Raw genomic sequence first — 27,138 nt, 5'->3', positions numbered from 1 at the left:
TAACCTAGTAAGTGGTGGCAGATAAAAGACCTGAACGGTCCATCCAGTCTGTCCAACAGTCACGTTCGTTATCAATTCATGATTAAATCAACAATGAACGTGATATTATATACTTGACCATGGTCTTCTGTGATGTGTCTAGGACATAGACCGTAGAAGTCAGCCCAGGTCTGTCCTTATGCTCCAACTACTGGAGTTGCTGTCAAAGCCCACTCCAGCCTATCCAAATCCTTCTTGTCATTTGTGGGACACAGACCATAAAGTCTGCCCAGCACTGTCCTCGCATACCAAAATACCGGAGTTATCACCATCTAAGCACCGCTTTACATGCAAACACATATGCAACCATTTAAGCTTTTTGATTAAAAAATTTTTTTAAATACCATTCACTTTCTAATTGGAGATCCTCTGTATCCCACACCTTTTTGAATTCTGCCACCATTTTTTTTCTCCACCACCTCCCTCTGGAGGGCATTCCAGGCATCAGCTACTCTCTCTGTGAAAAAGAATTTCTTAATATTACTCTACCACCTTACAACCTCAGATCATGTTCTATAGTTTTACAGTTTTCCCGTCTCTGGAAAATATTTTTCTATATTAATACCTTTCAGGTATTACATGTCTGTATCATCTCCCCTGTCCCTCCTTTCCTCTAGGGCATACTATTCAGGCCTTCCAGTCTCTTCTCGTATGTCTTTAGCCATAAGCCCCATACTATTTTTTTTTTTGTTGTTGTTGCTTTCTTCTGGACCACTCCCAAGTCTTCTTACATCCTTAGCAAGATACGACCTCCAAAACTGAACACCATGCTCACTGGTGCCTCATCAACACCTCCTTTCTTCTGCAGGTTGCACCTCTATACAGCCTAGCATCCTTCTGGCTATAGCCACTGCCTTGTCACACTGTTTCTTTGCCTTCAGATCCTCAGATAGGATCACCTCAAGGTCCCTCTCTCCCTGTCTAGGCACATCTCTCACCGCCTAACACATATGGCTTCCTTGTATTTCTGCTCCCTAACAGACTTATTTTCGAAAGAGAAGGGCCCCCATCTTTCGACACAAATCGGGAGATGGGCGTCCTTCTCCCTGGGTCGGCCAAATCGGCATAATAGAAAGCCGATTTTGGGTGTCCTCAACTGCTTTCCATCGCGGGGACGACCAAAGTTCACGGGGGCGTGTCAAAAGCATAGTGAAGGCGGGACTGGGGCGTGCCTAACACACGGGCGTCCTTGACCGATAATGGAAAAAAGAAGGACGTCCCTGACGAGCACTTGGGCAACTTGGTCCATTGTTTTCTTACGACCAAGCCTCAAAAAAGTGTCCGAACTGACCAGATGACCACTGGAGGGAATCGGGGATCACCTCCCCTTACTCCCCCAGTGGTCACTAACCCCATCCCACCCTAAAAAAAAAACTTTTTAAATATTATTTTGCCAGCCTCAAGTGTCATACCCAGCTCCCTGACAGCAGTATGCAGGTCCCTGGATCAGTTTTAGTGGGTGCAGTGCACTTCAGGCAGGCGGACTCAGGCCCATCCCTCCCCCCTACCTACTTGTGGTGGTAAATGTGAGCCCTTCAAAACCCACCAGAAACCCACTGTACCCACATGTTGGTGTCCTGGCATGTGAGGGGGACCAGTGCACTACGAATGCTGGCTCCTCCCACAACCAAATGGCTTGGATTTGGTCATTTCTGAGATGGGTGTCCATGGTCGTCCCCGACCATATTATCGAAACGAAAGATGGACGCCCATCTTGTTTCAATAATACATGTTCCCCCGTCCCTTCGCCGGGATGTCCTACGAGGACGTCCTCAGGAAAACTTGGGCGCCCCTTTCGATTATGCCCCTCAAAGTGCATCACACTGCATTTCTCTGCACTTAAATGAACATTTAAAACTATTTTCCCATATTTTGCCCGAGAGGCTTTCTCAACATGCATGTCAAAAACCCCTGTGTTAAAACTGCGTTGTTGCAGAATACTCAATGGCTTCAGTAATCATTTTAATACACTGTGTGGCCATGTATTCCATAACATCCATGTACACACTGAGGAATTGTGCAACACATGTTCAACCCACGCTAAGAATGTGGGTTAGGCCTGTAGTAGTTTTCTGCATCGGCCCCTCAACTTTAAAATCTCACGCTTGAGTTGTGAAGGGCTGACCACTAAACATCTGGCATTGAACTTGCAGTACTTCCCAAAGGTTATGAGCAGACCTGTGGAAAGGTAGAACACAAGTTAACTGTTCATTAGATTCATTGCAATTTTGAAATGATTTGATTAGACTGAGCATTAGTAGAGTGGTTGTATGCCTCTGAATTGCAATATTCAGTGGGTTGGGATAAGCTGGGCACAGTCCTTCCGATCAAAGTTCTAGGGAGCATTACTGGAAGATGAAATGGGGCGTTTTCTGGCAGTCAAAGTTAATCATTGAGATTCATAAGATTTTATTGTTCCCAGTGTTGAGTAGATACTTGGTATACAAATGTTGTCAGGGAAGAAGCTGCCCTGTATGTGCTGCCCTTTAAAGCCTGAACAGATGCTGAGCTGTCCTGTGGAACCAGCCAGGGAGGTAGCTGGGTCCAGTCTATAGCACAGTTTGTGCTGTCTCAGTTGAGGTCACTTTATTCTTCGTATTCAACATTGCCCTTCTCCAAGCTAGCGAGAGTTTGTTTTGCAGCAAATCTTAATTTTACCTAGGAGAGAGGGGCCAGGGAAAATGCAGTTTAACCCACCACTTCTATTGCTTTCTGCTGAGATTTCAACAGTCTCTTCTTTCTAGTGTATTAAGTGTTGTCCCAAGTAGAGAATGACAGGAACAAAGTTTGTCCCAATCCCCGCCCCATCCCCAAGGGCTCTGTCCTCATCTGCAGAAACCTCAAGCAATTATGTTTTTATATTTAAATCTTATTAAAGTATAAAAAGGAACAATATGTAATTTATACACAGTGTGCAACTATTGTGTATAAATTACAAATAGAAAACAATAACAGCGAGCAGCTATAATAACCCTCCTCACCACCACCCTCTACCCTTCCAACCCCAACAATAACTGATTTCTACTACCCCAAGAAATCCTAATCCACCCTGTTAAAATGTCTAGGGTTACAAAATACAACCCATTCTGTGTGCCCTAGAGGGTAGAAATATGCCTATGAAGCACTGTTATGATTTTTGTTTTTAAATCTGTGATTGTCATCAACAGTTTCAGGGTTCAGTCTAGCTCTCCTGTTTTCTACAGTCCTTCCGGCAATAGAAGTTGTCTTCTTAGAAGATGTGCTGGTAGCAGGATGTACAGGATCCCCCATGGAAATTTTGCTAGTTGTGGCCAGCATGTTTGCTGGGTTTAAAAAAAAAAAAAAAAAAAAAATCAAAATTATTGTTGTCTGCATCACTCAAACATAAGTAACAGTCCAGTTCATTAACGGACTTCAAAGTAGAAAATGACACGGGGACAAAGTTTGACCCCCGTCCCCATGAGCTCTGTCCCCATCCCCGCAGTTAGTGCGGGTCCCTGTCCCTGTGTCATTCTCTAGTCCCAAGTTATCCCTGCAGCTGCTCGATGTGTTTCTTAATTGGCAACCCTTTTAGAGCAGAGAATTGTGGAAGTGATGGGTTAACAATCTTTTAGGTGATATCACTTTTTATTGGACTAACTCGATCTTTGATACTCTAGAGTTATCCTGTCAGGACACTGACCTGATGAACAGAGGATAACCCCTGAAAGCTAATCGGATAACATTGTTAGCCCTTTTAGGGAAACACTTGATTACAATTTTTATCATTCACCCTCAGTCTACTGCAATGCAGCACAAGGAAGGTAAATAGTATGATTTGTCTTCCTGTCTTTGAACACTGAGTTTTTTGGGCATCTCTTGCACTAAACTCTTGTCTATTGCAGTGATTTCCCAACCTGTCCTGGGAGAACCCTAGCCAGTCAGCTTTTCAGGATATCCACAATGAATATTCATGAGTTAGGACAGATTCAGGCCCAGATGCATTAAAGACATTGGTAATTCCCGTTCCCTCCCGATTCCATAGCGAATCGGTAGGGAACGGGAATGCATCAACGATAGAGAATGCAAATGAGCTACTCGTTGTAGCTCACTTGCATTCTCTAGTCCTTCGGTACCTGAGTCGGAGAATCGGGACGTCCCTTTAGATTAGGCTCCTCTTCCTGGTCTCTTCAGCCAATCAAAGCGAGCTTAGCTGGCTGTTGTCAGCGAAACGCGCTCTGATTGGCTGAAGAGACCAGGAAGAGGAGCCTAATCTAAAGGGACGTCCCGATTCTCCGGCAACCAGGAAAACATAAAAGTTTTGCTGTGGAGGGGCGGCGAAGACAAAATAGAAGGGGGGAAAAAACACCAGCGCCGGCAGAGCTAAAAAAAAAATGCGAAAAAAAAGACGTCTCTCAGAAGCGCAGGGAAAGTATGTCCTTAAAGGACGCCCCTCAAATGCGCTCCCTGCTTTTTTTTTTTTTTCTTTTTTACCTTTTTTGAGGGCCCTTTTCCTTTCCGATTCCCTCACAGGAGCCCTAACAAGAGGTCAGACATCTCGTTAGGGTTCCTACGATAAGGGAATCGGAAAAACGGTAGTGCATCTCATTATAATAGCTTTTCAATCATTTTGCATTCCGTTTTCATTGCCTGCTACCGTGGCAGGGAAAATGCCCTTAGTGCATGCCCGGGGTGAACTACTTGCGTTTTAAACTGGCTGGAACCAGTTTAAAACGCAAGTTGTGGGCTCGTTAGGTTTTGTGCATCTGGGCCTCAGTACAGGTTTGGGAATCACTAGTGTTTGTCTTGCCTGTCATCCATCCATATGCTTGGCAGCACAGTTGCATGACTGCTGCGCGGTTGGGATTTCAGTGCCTAGCTAGCAGAAACTAAAGGTGGATGTGGACCTGCAGAGGTACTAGTGAGGTGTGAAGAGAGAGGAACAGAATGAGAGGGTTTGGTCTGGCTCCTCCCCAGCACACACAACCAAATGCACTTTTGCACAATGGTTAGAGCTTGCAGTTTTCAACTATGAGCTGAATTTGAATAGCCAGTGATTAATTTCTAAATTGTATCATTTATAAAACCAGGGCACTGCTTGGTGCTATGGCCTTTGCACTTTCTAATACCGAGAATCGCTGTTGAAAGTTATGCTAAATATAGCATCACAGGTCCTCATTTTAATGGTCAGCTCCACGTTCCATGCTGTTTGTACTCATTTTAAGGAGAGAAACCTCAGTCCTAGTGCTGTCAAGACATTTTATATAGATATATAGATTTGGGGGAGGGACTCAACATTTTTTAGATCACTTCCTATAGAATTTCTGGCACCCATCATGACTCTTGAAGGCTTCACACCTCACCCTGGGCCAGGTCCCCTACCAGTCTCTCACCTCCCTCCTCCTAACAAGTCAGCCACCTCCTAGGCATCCTCTCAGCCAGAAATCAAATGATTTTGCTGTTGCCACTGCCACACGCATCTACCTTTCATCCACCACAGCTCTCATTTAGGTTTGAGCTGCGCAATGCACAAACTCCAGAGTAAGGCTCACATGAGTTACACTGGACATTCTACACAGCTTAAACCTGATGAGAGCCAAGGTACATGTGGCATTTCTTTTTGAGTCTGCATGAAATCCCAAGTGCCATGATGCCTAGGATTTGTTGAGTCTTGCATATGATCTTAAAAAGCATGGCTGTTTTGTGACTTGCTAAAGAATGTGTATAAAGAGCAGATTACGTGATGAACTTTAGTCTAAGTATGCTTTTTTTGATAGAGGTCATTAACACACAAAGTTTTCTCATAAATCTTAGTGGCTTATTCAGCTATTGTTGGTCGTGTTATAGCAATCCTAAAATTATCCCTGTTTAGTAAGATTTTTGGGGTCAATATTTGGTGTAGTTTAATCAGGCAAGAGAGGCTCAGCATTCCAGCTGCCAATATTCAGCGGCACTGCCTAGTTAGTGTGGGGGCAGTCCATGAGTTGAGTCAGGGAGGAGCAAACAGTAACGCAAGCACTGGCTTTATCCAGTACCATTTGGCTAAGTAGATAGGACTCTGCATTTTGTGTGGTCCTATTTTTACTCGGTTAGCTATGCAGGTGCCAATACTGAATATTAGCTAGCAACTGCATAACTTCTAGGGTTGCGGATGGCCTGGCATTGAATATCCGGTCTTAATTCTGCCCGCAGCTGTCAGTAGACTGAATATTGGGGTGGGTTTTGGTTTGGGCTGTCTGCACACCTAATCTACCTAATTTTCAGGTAGCTGCAATGAATACCATGAAAGATGTACCCACATTGGAGAGGCAGGTTGTGTGTATGTGTATATAGGCAACAGAACAGATGGGCCAAGTTAAGGAAGGTGTCCGCTACTATGGTTCCTGTTGGCATAAGCGTTGAACTAAAGAGTAGTCTCTCTTTGTCTAATCCTTGATAAGGATTGGAAATGGCATCTGAAGTTAGTGCCTCAAAACAAGGACCTGGGGAGAAGGCATACCAGGGTATGTTTATGGAATTATTTCCGAACCCTGTGTGTCTGACCTGAAGCAGTATCCAAACTTTCATTAGAAAGAATAAAATGAAACCAAAGTGGCGATGCATCAAATGTTAGGTATAACTGGCAACAGATTTCAGAAGGTGCTAATGAGCTGCATGGTTTAGTCACCAGGTGTCAACTATTGCAGCTATCAAGAAAGCAATACCGTTGTCACTAGATTTCACAGAAGAATTTATAAAAAAGAAAATGCACATCTGAATTGCTATGAGCCAGGTCAGTAGAGATAGGTGTGTGGCACTAGGGAGGGGGAGGATCCTGTACTTAAATTTACACATGTAAATTTTAATTAAATAAGCACCAATAAAGAAGTCGGTTGCTGCTAATTTGGCTCATTCAATTATGCAATTTTTAGCAACTTTACAGTTTTAAGGGATAGTGTTTAACTTTACATAGAGAATAGCATTCCAGCATCTGTGCAGATGTGTTCATGCATCTCCAGGTGCTGATAGCTTTTTGTCTGTGTTGTGTGCAAGCTGTGACTACCATTAGCACTGAATTGTGTGCTCTCAGGTTAGCAGAACGTACTTCCTTTACTGCATTGGGTGCAAATATGTGGGAAACCATTCTCTAAGCTGTTGGTGCACAACTTGTAACACAAGCTTATTAGCAAGGAAATTGAAAGCTTATGTAGTAAAGTTCACCAAGTCTACTGCACCTTTTGTGAGGTAAACTTATGATTTAATAAGTAGACTTTGTGTATGCTTTTACTGTAACCTGCCTAATATAGTGTAGGCAATAAAATTTTAATTACAACACCCAGTGAGCACCCAAAGATAATTTCCAGCAATAAAGTCATGAATTAAGAGTGCAGGGCCTTAACATACCTCCTGTCACTTAAAATGGGATTTAACTTCTGGGTCAAAGTTGGAATATAGTTAACTCGTGTTTCCAGGGCTAATGTTAGTTTATGGTGCTCTGCCAGCATGGTTGCAGACATGGAGTCCCTGGGTGTGGGTTTCCTGGGAGTTGGCCCACCCCAGAATCGCAGCTCGCACAGCACCATAGACTGACTTTAGCCCCAGAAAGGAGTTTTTATTCCATCTCTGATTTTGGGCATTAAGAAGATAATTTTATAAGCCACTTAGTTTATAAAGTGAAGAATTATGTAGGTAAATAGGAATCTTATAAAATGAGATCACATCATGGTGCCAGCTAGCATGCACTTGTACAGTTGATGTACTCGGGTGGACACTGGATGCAGCCATGATTTTAGCTCACTTTATAAAATGTAAGCACACATGGACAATACATGTGATCACATCTGGTGTATTGTCCACACCTTCTGTCTAGATGTGATTTCAGCATGGTTTATTCTGGTAAGATGTATAGGCATTTATGTGCCTTTGTAAACTAGGGAGCAGCAAGGTTGGGCAGAGCTGATGTGTATATAGAGAGAGCACTAGTGAACATACAGCTCAACTGAGGTTTGCCACTGGGTACTGGGATAGGAAGTCTGCCCAACCTTTGTGGTAGCAGTAGAAGTAGTCTCAGCAAGGTGGACCAGCACAGTATGGCCCAGAGCAAACTGGCTTCTTTCTGGTGAAGGCTGGCTAGTTGGTGGGACTGGAGTAGGGCTGGAGTGCCCAGATCAGCTGCTCAAGTGGAACAGAGCTATGGGTTGGTGGTTGCAGAGTCTGTGGAAGGCACAGAAGGGCCCTGATTGGGTGGCTGCCATGGTGCTGCTGCCACACATCTGTAGAGGCCTCAAGGAGAACCAGGCTGCAGCACCAAGAACTTCCAATAGGCTACAGTTAAGTCTTACATAGTAACATAGTAGATGACGGCAGAAAAAGACCTGCACAGTCCAACCAGTCTGCCCAACAAGACAAACTCATATGTGCTACTTTTTGTGTATATCTTACCTTGATTTGTAACTGTCATTTTCAGGGCACAGACTGTACAAGTCTGCCCAGCACAGCTGGCCTGATAATTGTGTTACAACCATGGGACAGCACATTTATTTATCTATTGCATTTGTACCCCACATTTTCCCACCTATTTGCAGGCTCAATGTGGCTTATATAGTACCGTCAAAGGCATTTGCCCAGTCGGTGGGTAACAAATACAAAGTTGTATAGTGATCGTATGAGGTATAAGTGGAGGGTCGGAATGCATGAAGATTGCGTAATGTCCTGTTCGATCATAGTCATGCTGTGTAGGTGAAGAGGGTTACGTGGGGTCGTTGGGGTAGGCCTTTTTGAAGAGGTAGATTTTTAGTGATTTCCTGAATTTCAAGTGGTCGTGAATTGTTTTCACAGCTTTTGGGAGCCCATTCCATAGTTGTGCACATCCCTTTTAGAATCTGTTTTTACTATATGCTTTTCTGAGCTATACTCCTGTTGAAGTTAAAATCTGACAAAAGAGCGAAGTGACCTGAGAACTAGAACTCTGCATTTTGTTCCTGGCATACTCCTGGGCCCTTTGCTGCAATAATGAAGGAGGTGAACAAAAGATCTATGCCAGCCATGTGGGCAGCTGAGCTGTTTGATTTCACTGTGGCTATTTTCCCCATTTTGTCCCAGAAAACTTCTAGAGGTGTCAAGCAGTTCATGGACTGTTCTAGGATCATGTCTGACTGACCCCACAAGACATGTGCCTAACCTGTCTTGGGGCCTGACCATAAATCCTCTCATTAAACCCCAGAAAAGTCAGGAGGCTCTGCATAAAACATTTTGGCATACAAAGTCCTACTCAACACCAGCATCAACAGCATTGGTCTCTATGGCTTCAGTAGCTGCACCAGACACTGGAGACTCAATTAACAAGGAGATCTGTCCCTGTCTTGATAGGCACTGGTAGCGCCTGCTTGGGACAAGCTTCATCTAACCCAGCATCGAGAATTCCGCATAGCCCTTATTGACACTGAGGGATACCAGTGTTGTACATCGAGTGAAAATGACGAACCACTAGCATCAGTTCTCATTGAAGCATGATGCCAGGAGCTCAGGGACATGAGTTGCCGGTACCTGAGAAGCATCTGTGCCATAATGGTCCCCCTCCATGGAAATGGCGCTAATGCGCCAGTCTCCCTGAATCAGGGACCCTGCCTCTGATCAGCTTCTACATCTCAGGCTGTCTCCGCGCCAGCCCTGCTTTTACTGATGCCCACACTGTGACAGGAGGAGCTGGGGTTCATCCTAGCTTGTTGTGACACTGAGACATCAAGGGTGCCAGTGCCAACTATAGGTGCCACTCCAGCTCATTCTGGAGAACCATGCCCTGTCAGGTATTTGCTGGTGTCTCTTCAAGCATCGGAGCTGGCACCAACCAATTTGGTTCTCCTTTCTAGTCTGAGGGAGGAAGGGACCCATACTTTGGCAGTCTTGCCTGGAGCCTGGTTGCACATCCACTCATCAGAGGCAGATGCAAACAGACATCACATGAAGAATATTTTGCCAGGTTATATTCCAACTTCTCCGGGGGGGGGGGGGGGGGCAGATGTAAAGCCGGAGGACCTTTTGAGGAGGGATCCCTTGGCCCACGTTCAGACCCCTCTCAGCCACAGGAAAGGTGTCTTCCCCAGTGGAGCTCTTCTTTTTTTTTTTTTTTTTTTTTCTTCTTTTTTTCTTTTAATTTTTTGAGGGAGTTGAGGCCATCCCATTTAAGTTGAAAATAGAGGATGAAACGTTGGCTGTCCTTGGACTCCCCTCCTAAGAAAGCTGTGACAGTGCCCATACACAACATCCTTAAGATTGCTCAGGTGAAGAATTGAGAGATCCCACTCACTGTGCAAGTTGTTTCAAAAAAGGTGGATTTGAGAAGCTGCAGTTTCTGCAACAACCATGATGATCGAGTCTTCTCTCCAAAGAACCAGAAGTTTCCGCTCCCTGAGGTAGTGTTTCAGGGCTTGATGCTCATTTCCCACATCCAGTCTTACCAGCTCTACACGAGCATCTACTTGGTGCACAGTATGCTGGAGTTTGCGAACACTCTGCTTTTAGAGAAGGCTGTGGAATTCCACCTGCTTGCAGCTGAGCAGAAAGCGTGTTGAAAGCACACAGCCCAGACAACTTTTGATGCTTTTGACGTGGTGTCTAGACTTCTACCATAAGTTATTGGCATATGCAGACTCTCGTGGGTGCATGGTTCAGAGCTGGAACTAGCTGTTAAAAAGTCACCTTGGCATGGAATGCCCGCCATCTTTTGGGGACAGTGTGGAAGGTGTCACCAGCCTCCTTAAGAAAAGGTCCAACATTATGAAGTCCCTATCTCAGCCCACTCCTTCTGCGGCCTCCACTTCTTGAAGGTTTTCAGGTGCAAGTCAAAGGGTTTCTACTACTCTCAAAAGTGTAGGTTTACTCCCTTGACTCACCCTCTGCAACAGTGAGCCCAGAAATCCTTCTAGCTAGCTCGTAAGCCTAAGCAAGGGTTGAGCTTTTGACTGTCTCCAGCAGAGTATAGCTGAAATAAAAGTATGTATCCCTGACCAACCAGTCAGGCTTATTTTTATTTTTTCCAAGAAATGCCGTCCTTTTTAACCTTGGACCGGTGGGTTCTTCAGATAGTCTAGGTGGGTTACATCCTTAATTGGTATCAACCTCCAATTCCAAGGCGTCCCACAGATCAATACAGAGACTTGTGGGTTGTGTCCCTCTACCAGCAGGTGGAGATAGAGAACCTCTGAGGTTTGCTATATGTGGACCTGTGTAGCCAACTGAACCTCAGTATTCTCTCTATCTAGCAGGTGGAGGGGCATCTCTGTGCAGCTCTGGTTTGATCTGGCTATTGGTGTCGTTTGGGTCTAGTTTAGCACAGACAGGGGTTGAGTGACTGTTTGCAGCTTGTGGTGTACACCTGGTGGTGCCAGGTCCCTCTCGGTTTCCCCCTAGCTTTCCTCCGTCGCCCGGGGCTGTTGGCCTGATTGGGTGTTTCCTTTCTCTCCTGACTAAAAAAAAAAAAAAAAAAAAAAAGATTTTGTTTTTATTTAATCATACGAAGAAACTAGACATTCTACCAAGTGTTTTGGGGAAGGCGTTTGTGGAGCATGTTTGTGCCTTCTGAGGTGGCTAAGCGCTGCTCCCGATGTGGGGGCTGGAGAGCAGCATCAGGGGAGTGTGAGTCTGCTGCCGTCATCCTGCAGCAAGTGTTCAGCGCGATGGGGGTTCCCCTCAGGTGTCTGGTGAGTCGGAAGCGCAGGGGATAGTTTCAGCAGTTTCCTCAGGGCAGTTACTGCAGCATGTGTTGGCGGGCGCCATTTTTTCTTCTCGGGCATGAACCGCTCCGCACATGGCTATTGATAGACAAGAGGCGCAGCACGCTTCTGTGGCACAGGCTCCGATGGAGGGAAGCAATGTACACGGAGCAGGGGAGTCCCTTGCAGTTCCTTTTTCCCTGGATTTTGTTTATTAATGCCCAATTCCTTTCTTTTGAAGAAGTCAGGAGCTTCTCTTCAGGCAGCCCCATCTCTTCCTCAGCAAACTTCGGTTGCTGCAGCCTCTGTCTTTCCTGCCAAAACGTCCCCGGGTGACACAGATGGCCCAGTTTTGTCTCCGGGCTCTCCCTCAGATTCTTTGGATTTGGCAGTTGAGGTCACCCTGCCCTCTGAGGAGGGGGATGATCCGAAGGCTGCCCGCATTTTTTCGCAGGGAAGAGCTTCCCTCCCTGATTGTTAGGGCTTTTGAGGTTTTGGCCATTTCCCCCCTGAATCGTCAGGGGGAACAGGTCCGGTGCCCTCTATTATGTCTGGCATGAAATGCCCACCTCGTTCCTTTCATGTGCATGAGACCATGAAGATCCTTATTTGGCACAGTGGGCTTAAGGTTGCTTAGAGCTATGTCGCATCTTTGTGCGCTACCTGCTCCTGACTTAGACTTGCTGAAGGTCCCTACGGTGAATTCCTTAATCACAGCGGTCACTAAGAAAACCACTCTCCCTGTGGAGGGGGGCACAGCGCGCAAGGACCCTCAAGATTGTAAGTTGGAGACTGTCCTTTGAAGTAGCAGCCCTTTCCCTGCAGGCCTCAGTTTATGGCTCCTATGCGGCGCGGGCATGCTTATCGTGGGTACAGAAAGCCTCCTCTCCGGAAGAGCTCGTGGCTGTTTTGCCAGCCTTGTAGCCTTCCTTTCAGATCTTCTTTATGATCTTTTGAAGGCTTTGGCGAAGGAGCTTTCCTTAGCTGTCACCGCACATCGCTGGCTGTGGTTGCAGCATTGGGCTGCAGACATGGCCTCTTAAGTCACGTTTAGCAAGTCTTCCTTTTAGGGGAAAGCTTTTGTTTGGGTCAGACTTAGTACAGATTGTGAAGGACCTCGGTGACTCTCTAAGGGCCAGCGCCTCCCGGGGGACAGGTTCAAGTTTGTACAACCGTGTGACCTAGACCTAAGTTTAGGGATACACGGCGTTACTGTCCAGGTCGCGGGGCCTCTTTTCAGAGAGCACGGTCTTCTCGGAGGCCTCGGCCCTTTTGAGGTGACAGGCGGGCGGGCCTTCCTTTCCGGTAACAGAAACCAGCCCGCAGCCAGGTCTGCCCAGTGATGGGGCCCTGGTTCATATCCATCCGGTTATTGGGGGCAGACTGTCCCTATTCCTGGTGGAGTGTACCAGGGTAACATCCGACGAATGGGTCTTGGAGGTTATCAGAGATGGCTACAAGTTAGAATTGGCTCGTCCGATAGTAGACTCTTTTTTCTTTTTTTCTGGAATCTCCTTGCAAATGTCCCACCAAGATGCGGGCCGTTCGACACACCCTCCTCAACTTACAACGGCTGTGTGCAGTTCAGCCTGTACCCCTAGCAGAAAGAGGGTGCGGTCGATACTCCATTTATTTTGTGGTGCCAAAAAAAGGGCGGTTCTTGGCGACCCGTCTTAGCTCTCAAGTGTGTCAACAGGTCCTTACGAATTCTGCTTTTCCGCATGGAAAACCCTCTAATCGGTGATTGCAGTGGTACAGCCAGGGGCGTTTTTGACCTTTCTCGATCTGAGGCCTATTTACACATTCCAATCTGGCCTCCCCACAGGCGCTTTCTTCGCTTTGCAATGATCGGTCGTCATTTTCAATTCAAAGCGATGCCCTTCGACCTAGCCACAGCGCCTCGGACCTCTTCCAAGGTCCTGGTAGTAGTGGCGGCCTATCTCAGGAAGGAAGGGATTCAGGTCTATCCCTATCTAGACAACTGGCTTGTGCGGACGTCTTCTTTTGAGGAGAGTTGGCGGGCAGCCGACAAAGTGGTCGGGTTGCTTCAATCGCTTGGTTGGGTGATCCAACTTCCTGAAGTGCAGCCTAATGCCTTCCCACACGCTGGAATACTTGGGGGTGTGCTTTGATGCCCGAACAGGGATAGTTTCTCTTCCTTCAACTCGAGCACAGCGGTTAAAGGCTCGGTTACAAGCGCTGTTTCAAACTCCGAACCCGAGGGCTTGGGACTATGTACTAGGTTCCATGGCCTCCACCTTGGACGTAGTAAAGTGAGCCAGAGCTCACATGCGCCCCCTCCAGTAGCACCTTCTGAACTGTTGGTCTCTGCTCTCGGAGGATTACGAGGTTCGGGTGTCATGTTCGGCCCATCTTCACACAATCATGCACTGGTGGTTCATTCAAAAGAATCTGGTGTCTGGCATTCCTCTGGCAACCATGGATGTGTCACTGGCAGGCTGGGGGGCTCATTGCCTGCAACAGACGGCCCAGGGCGTTTGGACTTTGACGGAGGCGTCATGGTCCATCAACTGTTTGGAGTTACGGGCGATTTGTCTGGCCCTTCGGGAGTCTCTGTCTCTTCTCCACAGTTGCCCAGTTCGAGTTCTTTCGGACAATGCGACGGCAGTCGCCTACGTAAACCATCAGATAGGCACCAGGAGTGCACCCCTAGCACGCGAGGCGGCTCTGATCTGCCATTGGGCAGAGACTCATCTCTTGTTCTTGACAGCGGCTCATATAGTGGGGTCACAGAATGTACAAGCGGACTTTCTCAGTCGCCACCAGTTGGAGCTGGGGGAGTGGACGCTCTCCCCTCTAGCCTTCGATCAGATAACTGCCCATTGGTGGATGCCAGAGATGGACTTAATGGCCACCGCATTCAATGCGAAGGTTCCCCGTTTCTTCAGCAGGGGATGAGAACTGGGCTCGGAAGGCATCGATGCCCTTCTTCAACCTTGGCCCAGGGGCCTGCTCTATGCCTTTCCCTTGTAGCCAATGATTGGCAGGTTACTGACTCGCATTGCCAGTCATCTCGGTTGAGTGATCCTAGTGGCCCCGGATTAGCCCAGACCCTGGTACGCAGGTGTGATCAGGCTTCTGTTCGATCGTCCTTTTCTGCTGCCGGTACAGGGCAGTCTCCTGCTGCAGGGGTCAGTCACGATGGAGAATCCCTCCCCCTTTGGTCATAAGGCCTGGCCCTTGAAAGGGCGAGGTTGAGAAGAAAAGGGTATTCGGACGCGGTTATTGCTACGATGCTGTAGGCTCGGAAAAGATCGACCTCAATAGCTTATGCTAGGGTGTGGCGTACCTTTGATTTGTGGTGTGTGAGTTCGGGATTGTCAGCAGCTTCGGCTTCAGTATCGGTTATCCTCGCGTTTCTTCAGGAGGCTGTACAAAAATCACTCTGAGCTCTCCTAAGGTGCAGGTGGCAGCTCTGGCATGTTTTAGAGGCCGGCTTCAGGGGGCGTCCATCGCCTCCCACCCAGATGCGGTTCTTGAGGGGCATAAATCATTTGTGCCCGCCTCACGTGCCAGTTCTGCCATCCTGGAACCTTAATCTAGTTCTCAAAGTGCTTCAGAGTCCTCCTTTCAAACCCTTATCGGGGATTACGATTAAGGATCTCATCTTGAAGGCAATTTTCCTAGTAGCCACTACTTCCGCTCGGAGAATTTCAGACTTGTAGGCCATTTCTTGCAGAGACCCCTTCCTGCGTTTTATGGAGACGGGGTATCGATTAGGACAGTTCCTGCGTTTTTGCCCAAGGTGGTTTCTCGTTTCCACTTGGGGCAGTCCCTGCATTTGCCAGCTTTTTGCTGGGAAGATTACCCTGAGCAATTCCGGGCTCTTCGCTGCCTCGCCGTGAGACGGGCTCTTCGCAGGTATTTGGAGGTGACAAATGAATTTCGTTTTTCTGACCATCTCTTCGTCCTTTTTGGAGGCAGTAAGAAGGGTCATATGGTGTCCAAGGACACCATAGCCCGTTGGTTGCGGGAGGCCTTCTCTTCGGCATATGTGGCATTGGGCAAGCAAGCCCCTTTGCAAGTTCGTACTCATTCTACACGAGCTCAAGCTTCCTCCTATGCAGAGTCCCGTTTGGTTTCTCTGGAAGATATCTGCAGGGCAGCTACATGGGCTTTGGTCCATACATTCACTCGTCATTATGGGGTGGATGTGGCAGCTTGTCAAGATGCACTGTTTGGCTTGTCGGTGATTTCTGCCAGGTTGGGGGTATCCCGCCCTACTTGAGGACTGCTTGGGTACATCCCACAAGTCTCTGGATTGATCTGTGGGATGCCGTGGAAGGAAAAAATCTTACCTGATAATTTTCTTTCCAAATAGATCAATCCAGAGGCCCTCCCTGGGTTTACTGTCTGCTGTTTTTGTTGCGGGTGGTTAGTTTTTTTTCGGGTTCCGTTGTTCTGAATGTTTGTTTGATTAAATAAATAAATAAATATAGCAGTGGTGGAAGTATGTTGGGCAATTGGTCTGACAATGTCAGGAGAGTTTTCTATTGTTTCCATTCCACTGCTTTGGTATTATTCATACTGAGGTTCAGTTGGCTACACAGGTCCACATATAGCAAACCTCGGAGGTTCTCTCTATCTCCACCTGCTGGTAGAGGGACACAACCCACAAGTCTCTGGATTGATCTGTTGGGACTAATGAAAAGACCATTAATCAGGTAAGAATTGATTTTTCCATTCCCACCAAGAGCTTCAAAACTCAGCTCTAAGCATCAGGAAGTGCTCATAGAGGAACTTTTTTTTTTCTTTCTCTTTTAAAGGCCCATGCTGCCGAACCATTCCACCAGTGAAGAAGGGAAGATGTTCTATTCCATGTACTTCCTTGTGCCCAAAAAGATGTTTTTTTTTTTTTTGGGGGGGGGGGGGGGGGGGGTCATCCCATCCCATCCCATCCCATCCCATCCCAACTTGCATATGAACCCACAACATGAAAAATCAGCCAATCTCAAAATAACATTTTGGATCCACTACTTTTTAGTCACCTTTCCCCAGAGATAGTTGCGTGTCCTGCTGTCCTCGGAGAACATCTGCTAAAGGCGAGACTAACTTTGCTTTATCCTGTATACTATAAAATTACCCTCTAACCTGCAAATTCTATACAGTGCAGCTAGTTACGTGCACAAATCTGGGCGTATTCTGATTTGCGGGTACAACTCAACTGGTCTCGCTGGGGGGGTAAAGCGGGCAGGCTGTTGGCTAACTTGGTTAGGCCTTCTCGGAAGACACAAATTATTTCAGCTATCAAGGATGACAAGGGAGGGGTGTATAATACAGATGCACAGATTAGACAGCAATTTGTCAAATTTTATAGTTCACTATATCAGGCTAGAGAGTATGATAATGACAAGAATGAAGCTTTTTTCCAGCAATTGCAGATGCCAAAGCTTACAGCAGAACAGGTGATACAACTGAATGCGCCTATCCTAGAGACAGAAGTTAGGCTGGGGATCAAGGATATGAAGTTGACGAAGGCACCAGGCCCTGATGGATTTGGGCCAGAGTATTATCGTATGATACCGGACCTGGTGGTGTCACCATTGACGACATGGTTCAATGACCTGGTGGGGGGGGGAGAACACATGCACTCTAACTTGGCACATATAGTACTATTGCCAAAACCGGGCAAGGATAACAGTCAGGTAGGAGCGTACCGCCCTATCTCCCTGCTGAATCAAGATATTAAGTTATTAGCAGTTATCTTGGCGAAGCGTTTAAATCGGGTTATTCAGACTTTGGTCCATGAAGACCAGGTGGGCTTTGTTCCAGGGAGATACGCATCGATGAACATCATGCAGGCGTTAATGGCCATACATGAACGAAAAGGGAAGGGAGGATTGGAAGCTATTGTGGGTCTTGACATGGAAAAGGCCTTTGACAGCATCTCCTGGCCATATTTATTTGGGACACTGGAAAGGTTTGGAATTACAGGGACCTATGTGTCTTGGATACGGGCCCTCTACACAAACCCGTCGGCCAGGTTGCTAGTTAATGGGAAACTGACTGACAGCTTTTCAATTCAAAGGGGGACTAGGCAGGGCTGCCCACTATCGCCACTTTTGTTTTTATTAGCGATTGAACCGCTGGCTTTAAAGATTCGAGCCAGTGAGGAATTTCAAGGTATAAGGGTGGGCAGTAAAGAACTTCGGGTAAATTTATATGCAGATGACATTTTACTATATGTGGCTAATGCATCCAGAGACCTGTCTGGGGTTCTGGACATAGTGAGAGATTTTGGAGAACTGTCAGGGCTGAAAGTGAACTATGATAAATCGGAACTATTGCCGCTCTCTGGGATAAGGGGGGACCCTGGGATGGGGGGGCTCCCTATAAGACCGGTAGAGGGGGCTATGAAATACTTGGGGATTTTCCTGAGTACTAATGCCTCAGTATTTTATAAACGTAATGTGGTGGAAGTATTGGATAAAATAAAAAGGCTGTGTGAGAAATGGAAGGAATTGCCACTATCGTTAATGGGAAGGATAGCCCTTACGAAGATGGTCTTTTTACCAAAAATTTTATACCCATTACAGGTAGCTCCGATATGGGTTCTCAGGAGAGAAGAACGTTTGTTTAGGTCCTATGTGGGCAAGTTTATTTGGCGGGGCAAAGGGGCACGTATAGGGTACGCAAAGTTATCTCTATCTAAGGCTAAGGGAGGTCTGGGGCTGCCGGATTTAAGGAGATACAATGTGGCAGCAATGATACGGCTTATTTATGAGGGAGTTGGGGGATGCTCACGATTCCTTCCTAGAGAGGGGTTTGAGGACTGGAGTTATCCATGGAATTTTCTTAACTTATTGCATTTAAGCTCCAGTGGGGTACCTCGGATATCCCATAGGTTGGATTTTTTGAGACCGTTAAGGAGAGCTTGGATATGGTGGAGGCGGCAACAACAGCGTTCCCCAGATGCTTCCCCGTACCTCAGTATGACGGGTAATGTAGCATTCCCGGCGGGTATGGGACACTCGATGTTCTCTAGATGGGAGGATAAGGGATGTAGGATACTGGGTCAACTTGTGGATGAAGAACAGTCGGTATTCTTTACATTTGAACAGGTAAAGGAGAATTGGGCGGTTCCAAATAGTAATCTGTTACAGTATATGCAAGTTCGGCATTATTGGTCATCAATAAAGGATCAATACGGGGATGGCTGGACTTGGGGGCCGTTAGATAAAATCTTATTGCAGATGCCCAGCAAAGCCAACAGCTTGTCCACTTGGTATAAGGTATTAACATTGAAAGGGCCTACGGGTGGTATGGAAAAATTGGTGAACCGTTGGAATGAGGATTTAGGGACTACATACACGAGACAGGGTTTTGAAAAACTTTTCTCTACATTACATAATATGGTTAAAGCAGTGGATCTACAAGAGACACAATACAAGATTTTGCACAGAGCGTACATCTCTAAAGCTAAAGGGGTCATTATGGGACTCTGGGACAAGGATGGATGCAGTAAATGTAACAAGGAAGGGGGAGACCTTGTCCATTCTTTCCTGGAGTGTCCGGCCTTGGTGGTTTGGAACGAAGCATTTCAACTTCTAAATAATATATTATGTACAGTTGTGGAGTGGGACTATGCAACCCTCTTGTTGGGGGATCAATCCTTGTTGGTGAGCCAGGGACTTAGACCACCACAACAGCGATTTCTGTACGTCTCGTTACTGTTGGTCAGGAAGACTATATTGCACTGCTGGACCTCCTCGGGGTCGGTATCGGGAGAACTGTGGAAAACACGTATGCGAGAGGTGGGGAAATACGAGATTCAGGTCTACCGCAGCTCTCCCAGACTGAAAAATAGACAATATGCTTATCTGTGGGCCTCCTGCTTAAATGCGATGGGGTAGGGGGGGGAGGGGAATATAGAAGGGGAGAGTGTATGGGGGTGTATGTTGTGATATGATACATAAGGTTTGAAAGGTGGTTAGAGTATGAATGATGGATAGGGATAAGACAAAAATGCAATGCAGGGTGTTGGGGATGGACCTTTGTATTGGGTGTTACAATGTATAAAGTTCATGCATGTTAAATATGGACCCGCAGAGATTTCTGTACAAATTAGATACATTTGTTTATTTTCATCTGGAAATTGGCACTGTGTATTGCAATAAAAACAATATTATAAAAAAAAACAACTCAACTGGTCAACAAGCCAATCAGATCTGATAATTAGATGTCGAGCAATTATCGGCACTAATTAGAATTTACACACAGTACTCACTAAGCATATTCTATGAAGTAGTATCTGGGTTTAAAAAAGGTTTGGACAAATTCCTGGAGGAAAAGTCCACAGTCTGATATTGAGACAGACATGGGAAGCAACTGCTTGCTCTGGGATTTGTAGTATGGAGTGTTGCCACGATTTGGGTTTCTGCCAGGTACTTGTGACCTGGCTTTGGCCACTGTTTGGAAAACAGTATACTGGGCTAGATGGACCATTGGTCTGACCCAGTATGGCTACTCTTATGTTCTATGTTCTAAATTCTACTGCATGGATCTCAAAAGTGGGTGTGGCCATGGGAGGAGTATGGGTGGGTTGTGGGCATTCCTAAAGTTTACGAGCAGTGTTATAGAACAACCCGTTCTGCGCCTAAAGTTAGACATGGGTACTTACACCAGATTTTTACTGGTATAAATGGGTGCTCATAAATTTTAGTCATGTGGACAATGCTACGTGTGTTCTATAAATCGCAAGGTGCACTTTATAGAATACACACAGGCTTGCTTTCCATCCGTGCTAAATTTTTTTTTGGTGCCAAATATAGAATCTGGCCCTAAATGTGCAACTCCCTGGCTATCCCAAGCCATTTTCAATCTGTTCTCCTACTTCCCCTATACCTAATCATTAACTGGATTAATGAATACATAAGAACATGAGTAGCCATACTGGGTCAAATCAGTGGTCCATGTAGCCCAGTATCCTGTTTTCTAAACAGTGGCCAGGCCAGGTCACAAGTACCTGGCAGAAACCCACATCGTTGCAACACTCCATACTACAGTTCCTAGGGCAAGCAGTTGCTTCCCATGTCTGTCTCAATAGTAGATTATGGACGTTTCCTCTAGGAATTTGTCCAAACCTTTTTTAAACACAGATACGTGAACAGCTGTTACTACCTTCTCCAACAAAGAGTTCCAGAGCTTAACTATTAGTTGAGTGAAAAAATATTTCCTCCTATTTGTTTTAAAAGTATTTCCATGTAACTTCCTCGAGTATCCCCTAGTCTTTGTACTTCCGGAATGAGTAAAAAATCAATTTACTTCTACTCGTTCTACACCACTCAGGATTTTGTAGACCTCGATCATATCTCCTCATTCATCTCTCTTCCAAACTGAAGAGCCCTAACCTCTTTAGCCTTTTCCTCATATGAGAGGAGTTCCATCCCCTTTTAGCATTTGGTCGCTCTTCTGTGAACCTTTTCTAATTCCGCTATATCTTTTTTTGAAATACGGTGACCAGAACTGAACACAATACTCAAGGTGCGGCTGCACCATGGAGCGGTGCAAAGTCATTGTAGTATTTTCGGTCTTATTCACCATCCCTTTCCAAATAATTCCCAGCATCCTGTTTGCTTTTTTTGTCACTGCCATACACTGAGCAGAAGATTTCTGTGTGTTATCTATGACACCCAGATCTTTTTCTTGAGTTCTGACCCCCCAAGGTGGACCCTATCATCAGGTAACTGTGATTCGGATTCTTTCCAATGTGGGTGACTTAGTGAAGTGAATGAGTGGGAGCCTTACTAGGTGGAAGAGTGTCCAAGGCAGTCGGTCTGAGAAGCCAGATTAATGAACTATTGCAAAATTTTAGTGTATGTTTAATTTGTGCAGTATTTGCATCATGAGTAAAAGTACCATCAAACTGTGCGAAAATATTATAATAGTGCTGAGTGTAGTGTATGCTGCTTTAACATCAGAAGGTAAGCTAAAAATGGTGGTAAAAGTTGCTAGCTTAATTTTTCTGTTGTGTTTTGTCTGTGCTTAGAGGTAGAAGTTGTCCAGAAACTGGAGGACCCCCCCCCCCCCCAAACAGAGGATTCTGTCCAGGGAACTCCCACTCAACCTGCTACTAATTGTTTGATGGGTAATCTAGGTGAAGTTGGAGTCTGATTTTATTCTTAGAAATTTAATTTGTGGGACAAGAGGCGTAAAGTAACACTAGCTCCAGAAATGAGTGAATCTTAACTGCAGATCCCTTCATTCAAATGGGATTTGATTGGAGGTTACATGTGTAAAGTTTTGAACTCTGAAAAAAATTGTGCAGACATTAGAGAGACACTACTTGCATCAGCCTGTCAGTGAGTAGCAGTAAAGCCAAATGTGACAGATCAGCAAGAAGAGTTGTATGATTTGGGGAAGGAAGGGTTCTTATTTAAGAAATTTCTAAATTGGAATAAAAGGCTCTAAGTGCATCGCCTTATTTGGTGTTGCTAAATATTCTCTTTAATGTTAATAGTGCTGGTAGAATTTCGATAGTATTTTTACATGCTACAGAATAAAGTAGACATGCATAGGCAAGGAGCCCAGACCATATCCAATGTAAAAAGCAACTTTAGAAAACCTGAAAGACCAGGACATAAGCCAAATATGCTTAACTTGAGTGAGTTTGAAGATATCCAGTTGCCTTCCTCCCTTCCTGCTTTTTCTTCTTTCCAAAGTGTTTAAACTGCTGAAACCTTGACCCCTGGCTGCATTCAATTTGTAATGCCTCTCTCTGCTTTCCTTGTAGTTGTTGACCTGCTGTATTGGCGAGACATAAAGAAGACGGGTGTAGTGTTTGGGGCCAGCCTCTTCTTGCTGCTTTCCCTGACTGTGTTCAGCATTGTGAGCGTGTCTGCCTACATTGCCCTGGCTCTGCTCTCCGTCAGCATCAGCTTTAGGATATACAAAGGCGTTCTACAAGCAGTCCAGAAATCAGATGAAGGCCATCCATTTAGGTGAGAAGATTTTACCCTGATCATCGTTCAAGAAAAGAACTGTTTAAATGTATTTATTTTTAGGCAAATTTTTATCAACTGTAGAATATTAAATACAAATCTATGACAACAGAAATAACATCAGATGATGATTAAATGTTAAAGTAATCTTACTATATAAATGAAGAGTGACAGACGGGGCCGCGCATGCGCAGAACAGCGCAGCTGTTTTGCGCGTCACGTCACACATCTCTTCCTACGTGCCACGCATCCTGGGCAGGGACTCAGCCATCGCACCAACTAGCCTCTCCTAACAGCCGGTAGTCGTTTGTTGGTTTTCGCCGAATGAGCGAAGAACTCGGCACACAAGAAAGGCGACGTGGCGGAGAAAGCTAAATTCCCCCCCCCCCCCACACACACACATTAGCAGCAACCCCCCTCCCCTTCCCGAAACAGCGTGGTCAGATGGGGTCACATTTTTCGTTACTGAAAGGTAGGGACGTTGAAGCTCCGGGGGCGTGCAGGGGGAACAGCTGCGGCTTTGCACAGCTCTCTTCTCCCAGGTTGCAGTTGGCAAATGTGTGCAGCCTGCTGCTTTCCTCTCACCGACGTACGGGGGTGGCAGTGGCTTAGGTTTTTTTTTTTATTTTTTCCCCCCTGGTGCTTACAGTGGAACAGCTTCCCACTCCCAGAACTAACCACTGGATCCGGTGCAAGAGTGGAGAGGCTGTAGGCAGCAGCAGTGGTTCTCTCTCCTTACACTTGCTCCTGTCAGCCCTCCGATTTTTGCCTTTAGCTCTGCAGCTATGAAGGCATGCTGTTCCTTTCAGCATGCCTGCAGGCTGCAGCACTAAAGACGAAGTCAGAGGGCTGAGAGGAGCAGGTATAAGAAGAGAGAGAACGTGGACGGGGGGGGGGGGGGGGGGGGGGGAGGAGTGAGGGTTCAGGAGTGAACAGGGAGAGAGAAAGGGGACCACGGGGAGGAGTAGGGATTCAGGAGAGTAGGAAAAATTGCTGAGAGGAGGGCAGAGAGAGATGTTTGAGAGGGACAGATGCTGGAAATAGGAGATGAAAAACACAAGGGAGACTGTGGTCATGGAGTGGCAGGGAGAAATGGTGCCCATGGAGGGCAGGGGAGAGCTGGTGCCTATGGAGGGGGAAGTAAAGGGAAAAGAGAAGAAAACAGGAGGAGACTGTGATTGGGAAGGGAAGAAATGATACCCATGGAGGGGAAGAGAGCCAGGAGAACAACAGAAATTTTGCCCATTGTAACGGGCTTTACGGCTTGTATAATATAGAAGATAAAGCTGCACACAATCTGAATGCTCAAAGCAGTTTATGCAAAATTATACTGAAACCAATGGAAATTAAGAAGTTACTTTCACTGTTCCAAAACCAAGGAGCTGATACAGAAAGCTATCGTGAACTGCAGCTCAGTTTACCTGCTTGTTAATCAGCACTGTGTGTCTTTATGTAAATCTTTTATTAAGCAATTAGAGTAGTAAATTCAGCATATATTAACAATAGCTGTTAACATGAATATAAATCAAGAAATCCAGACTGTTCATCACAAAAGCCAAACTAAGCTTTCTTCTCTGATTGTTTCTGCCCCACCCTTTCCCACCCTCCCTCCCTACCTAGCTTCACCCTCAGTTTAATTCAAAACATTTTGTTGAAAATCCCAAAGAATTGTACAAGACAAGAGAATAGCAAAAGATAGCTGCTAAACAAAATATACCCTACCCATTTCCCCATTGTCCCCCTTGAGATCAATAATGAAAATCTTCAGAGTTTGCTGTTGTATGTGGGCATTTATATCGGAATGAAAATTGACCAATATCTCGTAAACTAAAAGACACTTGATACCCTCACCATGCTGGAAAAATCAAAAATAGCTGGGAACTCCACTCAACCACTTTTTAGTTGTCTTTCTTTCCCCCAAATAAAAGGAAAATACACTTTGAACCTCTCCTTTCCTAATGTTGCTAAAGTAAATTAAAAACCCTACTTCAGGCTCCAGATGACTGTATATATAGACCTCTCAAATAGATGAAAAAATGTCCTGCGCTTAAAGGATAACTTAGCCCCATTTCTTTCCATTAGCATTAAATTATGAAATTTATTACACCAGTTCCAAAAGGAAGGTGAATCTGCTCTCATCTACACTCTTAAAATTACTTTTTTGCTAACTAGCCCTGCCTTTCGAATAAACTGACTACCTCCCCTGCCCTACTACTACTACTATTTAGCATTTCTATAGCGCTACAAAGCATACGCAGCGCTGCACAAACATAGAAGAAAGACAGTCCCTGCTCAAAGAGCTTACAATCTAGTAGACAAAAAATAAAGCATACAAATCAATTAATGTGTAGAGGAAAGAGGAGAGGAGGGTAGGTGGAGGCGAGTGGATACAAGTGGTTACGAGTCAAAAGCAATGTTAAAGAGGTGGGCTTTCAATCTAGATTTAAAGATGGTCAAGGATGGGGCAAGACGCTCAGGAAGTTTATTCCAGGCATAGGGTGCAGCAAGACAGAAGGAGGCCCTGAGAACTGTAATTTTTTTATTCTTTATTTTAATGCCCAAGGGAAGAGGAGACTAATCAATCTTTTATAACTACCTCAAACTATTACTAATTTTAATTCTAAATCAATAAGTGCTTTACATTAGGCTATAAAAGCAATATTTAGGGATTTCATGCCAGCTCACAGTAAGAGTACACATCAAGGTAAAGACTGACCAAATTTGTTTTGGTGCTGAAACTGGCCTGAAATTTGTATTAGACCTTTTTTTTGGCTGTGTCCTGTCACTCTCTTCTCTGAATAGGAGCAGCTCCCCTCTGGGCCTACCATACAACCTCTGATCTAGTAGGTAGTCAGGGCAGGAATGATCCCCAGTCACTCTTGACCATGCTGTCTCCACTGTCAAAGTGGCTGACTACATGTTGGGAGGATGGGGGACTGTCCTTTTGGGAGCCAGGCTGGGCCCTAGTGGCCAGTTTGGATTTGGTTTCAGCTAAAACTAAGGAGTGAATTTTTGTACTGCAAATTTGGATTCTGCCGCCCCCTATACAGAGGTAAATTTTGGCCTGCAAAACAAGAGACCATCTGGAGACAGAAGTGTAAACGTGCATTTTTAAATCTGTATGAAAAAAATTTAGTTCTTTTCAAGATGTCTGATCTGTACGTTTATCTTGAATACAAGTTTGCAACTTTAATCTTGTTTAAAATGTTCAGCCTATATGGGTTAAGAAAAGAAATACGTGGAAACCATAGAATGTGGCAGCAGGTAGCCATGCAGTCTCTGTCCACACCAGCTGCTCAGATTCTCCAATCTGTTCTTCCTTAAATCCTCTGCTATTCCCATTCTGCTTTGAATTCTGATACTGTCCTCAGTTCTACTGGGATGAAATCTGAACCTGGGTTTGGGAAAACTTCTGTTCCCTTAGAGCATTGCAGTGTTGCATGTTTTTTTTCTTCCAAATTAGTCTGGAAAAGCTGTTGCATGTAGCTTATATTGGGGATGGGCAACCAGACCTTTCCCCCGTTCTAAACAAATGTTAAGTGTACCTCTTCACATAGTGCACACTTCATTATCACCAGAAATTTGTTTGTGTGCCCTCTTCCGCTCACTATCCTATTGGGAAATAAACTGCCATCCCTAGTTTGTATTGCCTTTCTGAATATTGTAATCCCACATCTTGAGACCATGACTCTTCTGATCTAGTGATTTGTGCTACACTGGATCTTTTGTGGAGTTGTGTTTTTTCGCGCACATTTTTTGTTGTAGTGGATATTTGAGTGAAGATTGGAGCACAGATTTTAAATTTTCATTAGCTACATTCCGGGGGGGGGGGGGGGGGGGGGGGAGAGGGAAGGAATTGGCTAAAGTTTCAGAAATGGGATTTTTAAACATGCTAGGCTCATTTTAAGTGTATTCTAGTTAGACTTATGGAGTTGAGTGGTCCCTCTGTTTTGGCAACACTTATATATCCTGATTATCGTGACCTAGCTCTGTTTGAGTGGTGGTGTTGCTGTCCTCTGGATCCTACAGTTGGATTAATTACTCTATCCAGGCTCTGAGATCCACAGACTGGGCAATGTTACTCCTGCAGCCCTTCCACTACAGTAGGTGCATCACAATATGCATTTGGAATACCTGAGTGGCTGGAGGCCTCCTTACTGGAGCAAGCATTCTGACAGGCACTATACTCAAAACCTAGTATCATTTACTTGCTGCTGATATTGTAGGCTGATCCGTCTTCCCTGCTAACTGCACAAAGAGTGGGTTTGGGGATTTTGTGTTAATCCTTGCAGTGCCAGTACAGTGACTATGTTAAAGCAGTCAGCAGTGACAATACACACTCATGCCGCTGCTTCTGCCACTGAGCTAGTTGGAATGTGGCTGCAGGCCAATATGGATCATGGTTTGGGGGTAGAGACTGTGGAGTGTTTTGGGGTTTGTTTGTTTTTTTGTTTTTTTTTTGATACGTGTCCCTTTCTGTGCAGGTTAAG

General features: G+C 45.5%; 1 protein-coding gene across 5 annotated transcripts in view; it reads left to right on the top strand.

Moving 5' to 3' along the window:
• RTN4 (reticulon 4) overlaps nucleotides 1-27,138 on the top strand; it is a 150,949-nt gene that overhangs the window by 94,869 nt on the left and 28,942 nt on the right. For all 5 annotated transcript variants that reach the window (XM_030195851.1, XM_030195850.1, XM_030195852.1 and 2 more), the window contains one exon: nucleotides 22,441-22,648. In XM_030195851.1, coding sequence (XP_030051711.1) covers nucleotides 22,441-22,648 — 208 coding nt within the window. The remainder of the gene's footprint in view (nucleotides 1-22,440; nucleotides 22,649-27,138) is intronic.

Source organism: Microcaecilia unicolor, chromosome 3 (assembly GCF_901765095.1).
Source record: "Microcaecilia unicolor chromosome 3, aMicUni1.1, whole genome shotgun sequence".
NCBI lineage: Eukaryota > Metazoa > Chordata > Amphibia > Gymnophiona > Siphonopidae > Microcaecilia > Microcaecilia unicolor.
The sequence above is the reverse complement of the archived record's forward strand: the minus strand, read 5'-3'. Positions and strand labels throughout refer to the sequence as shown.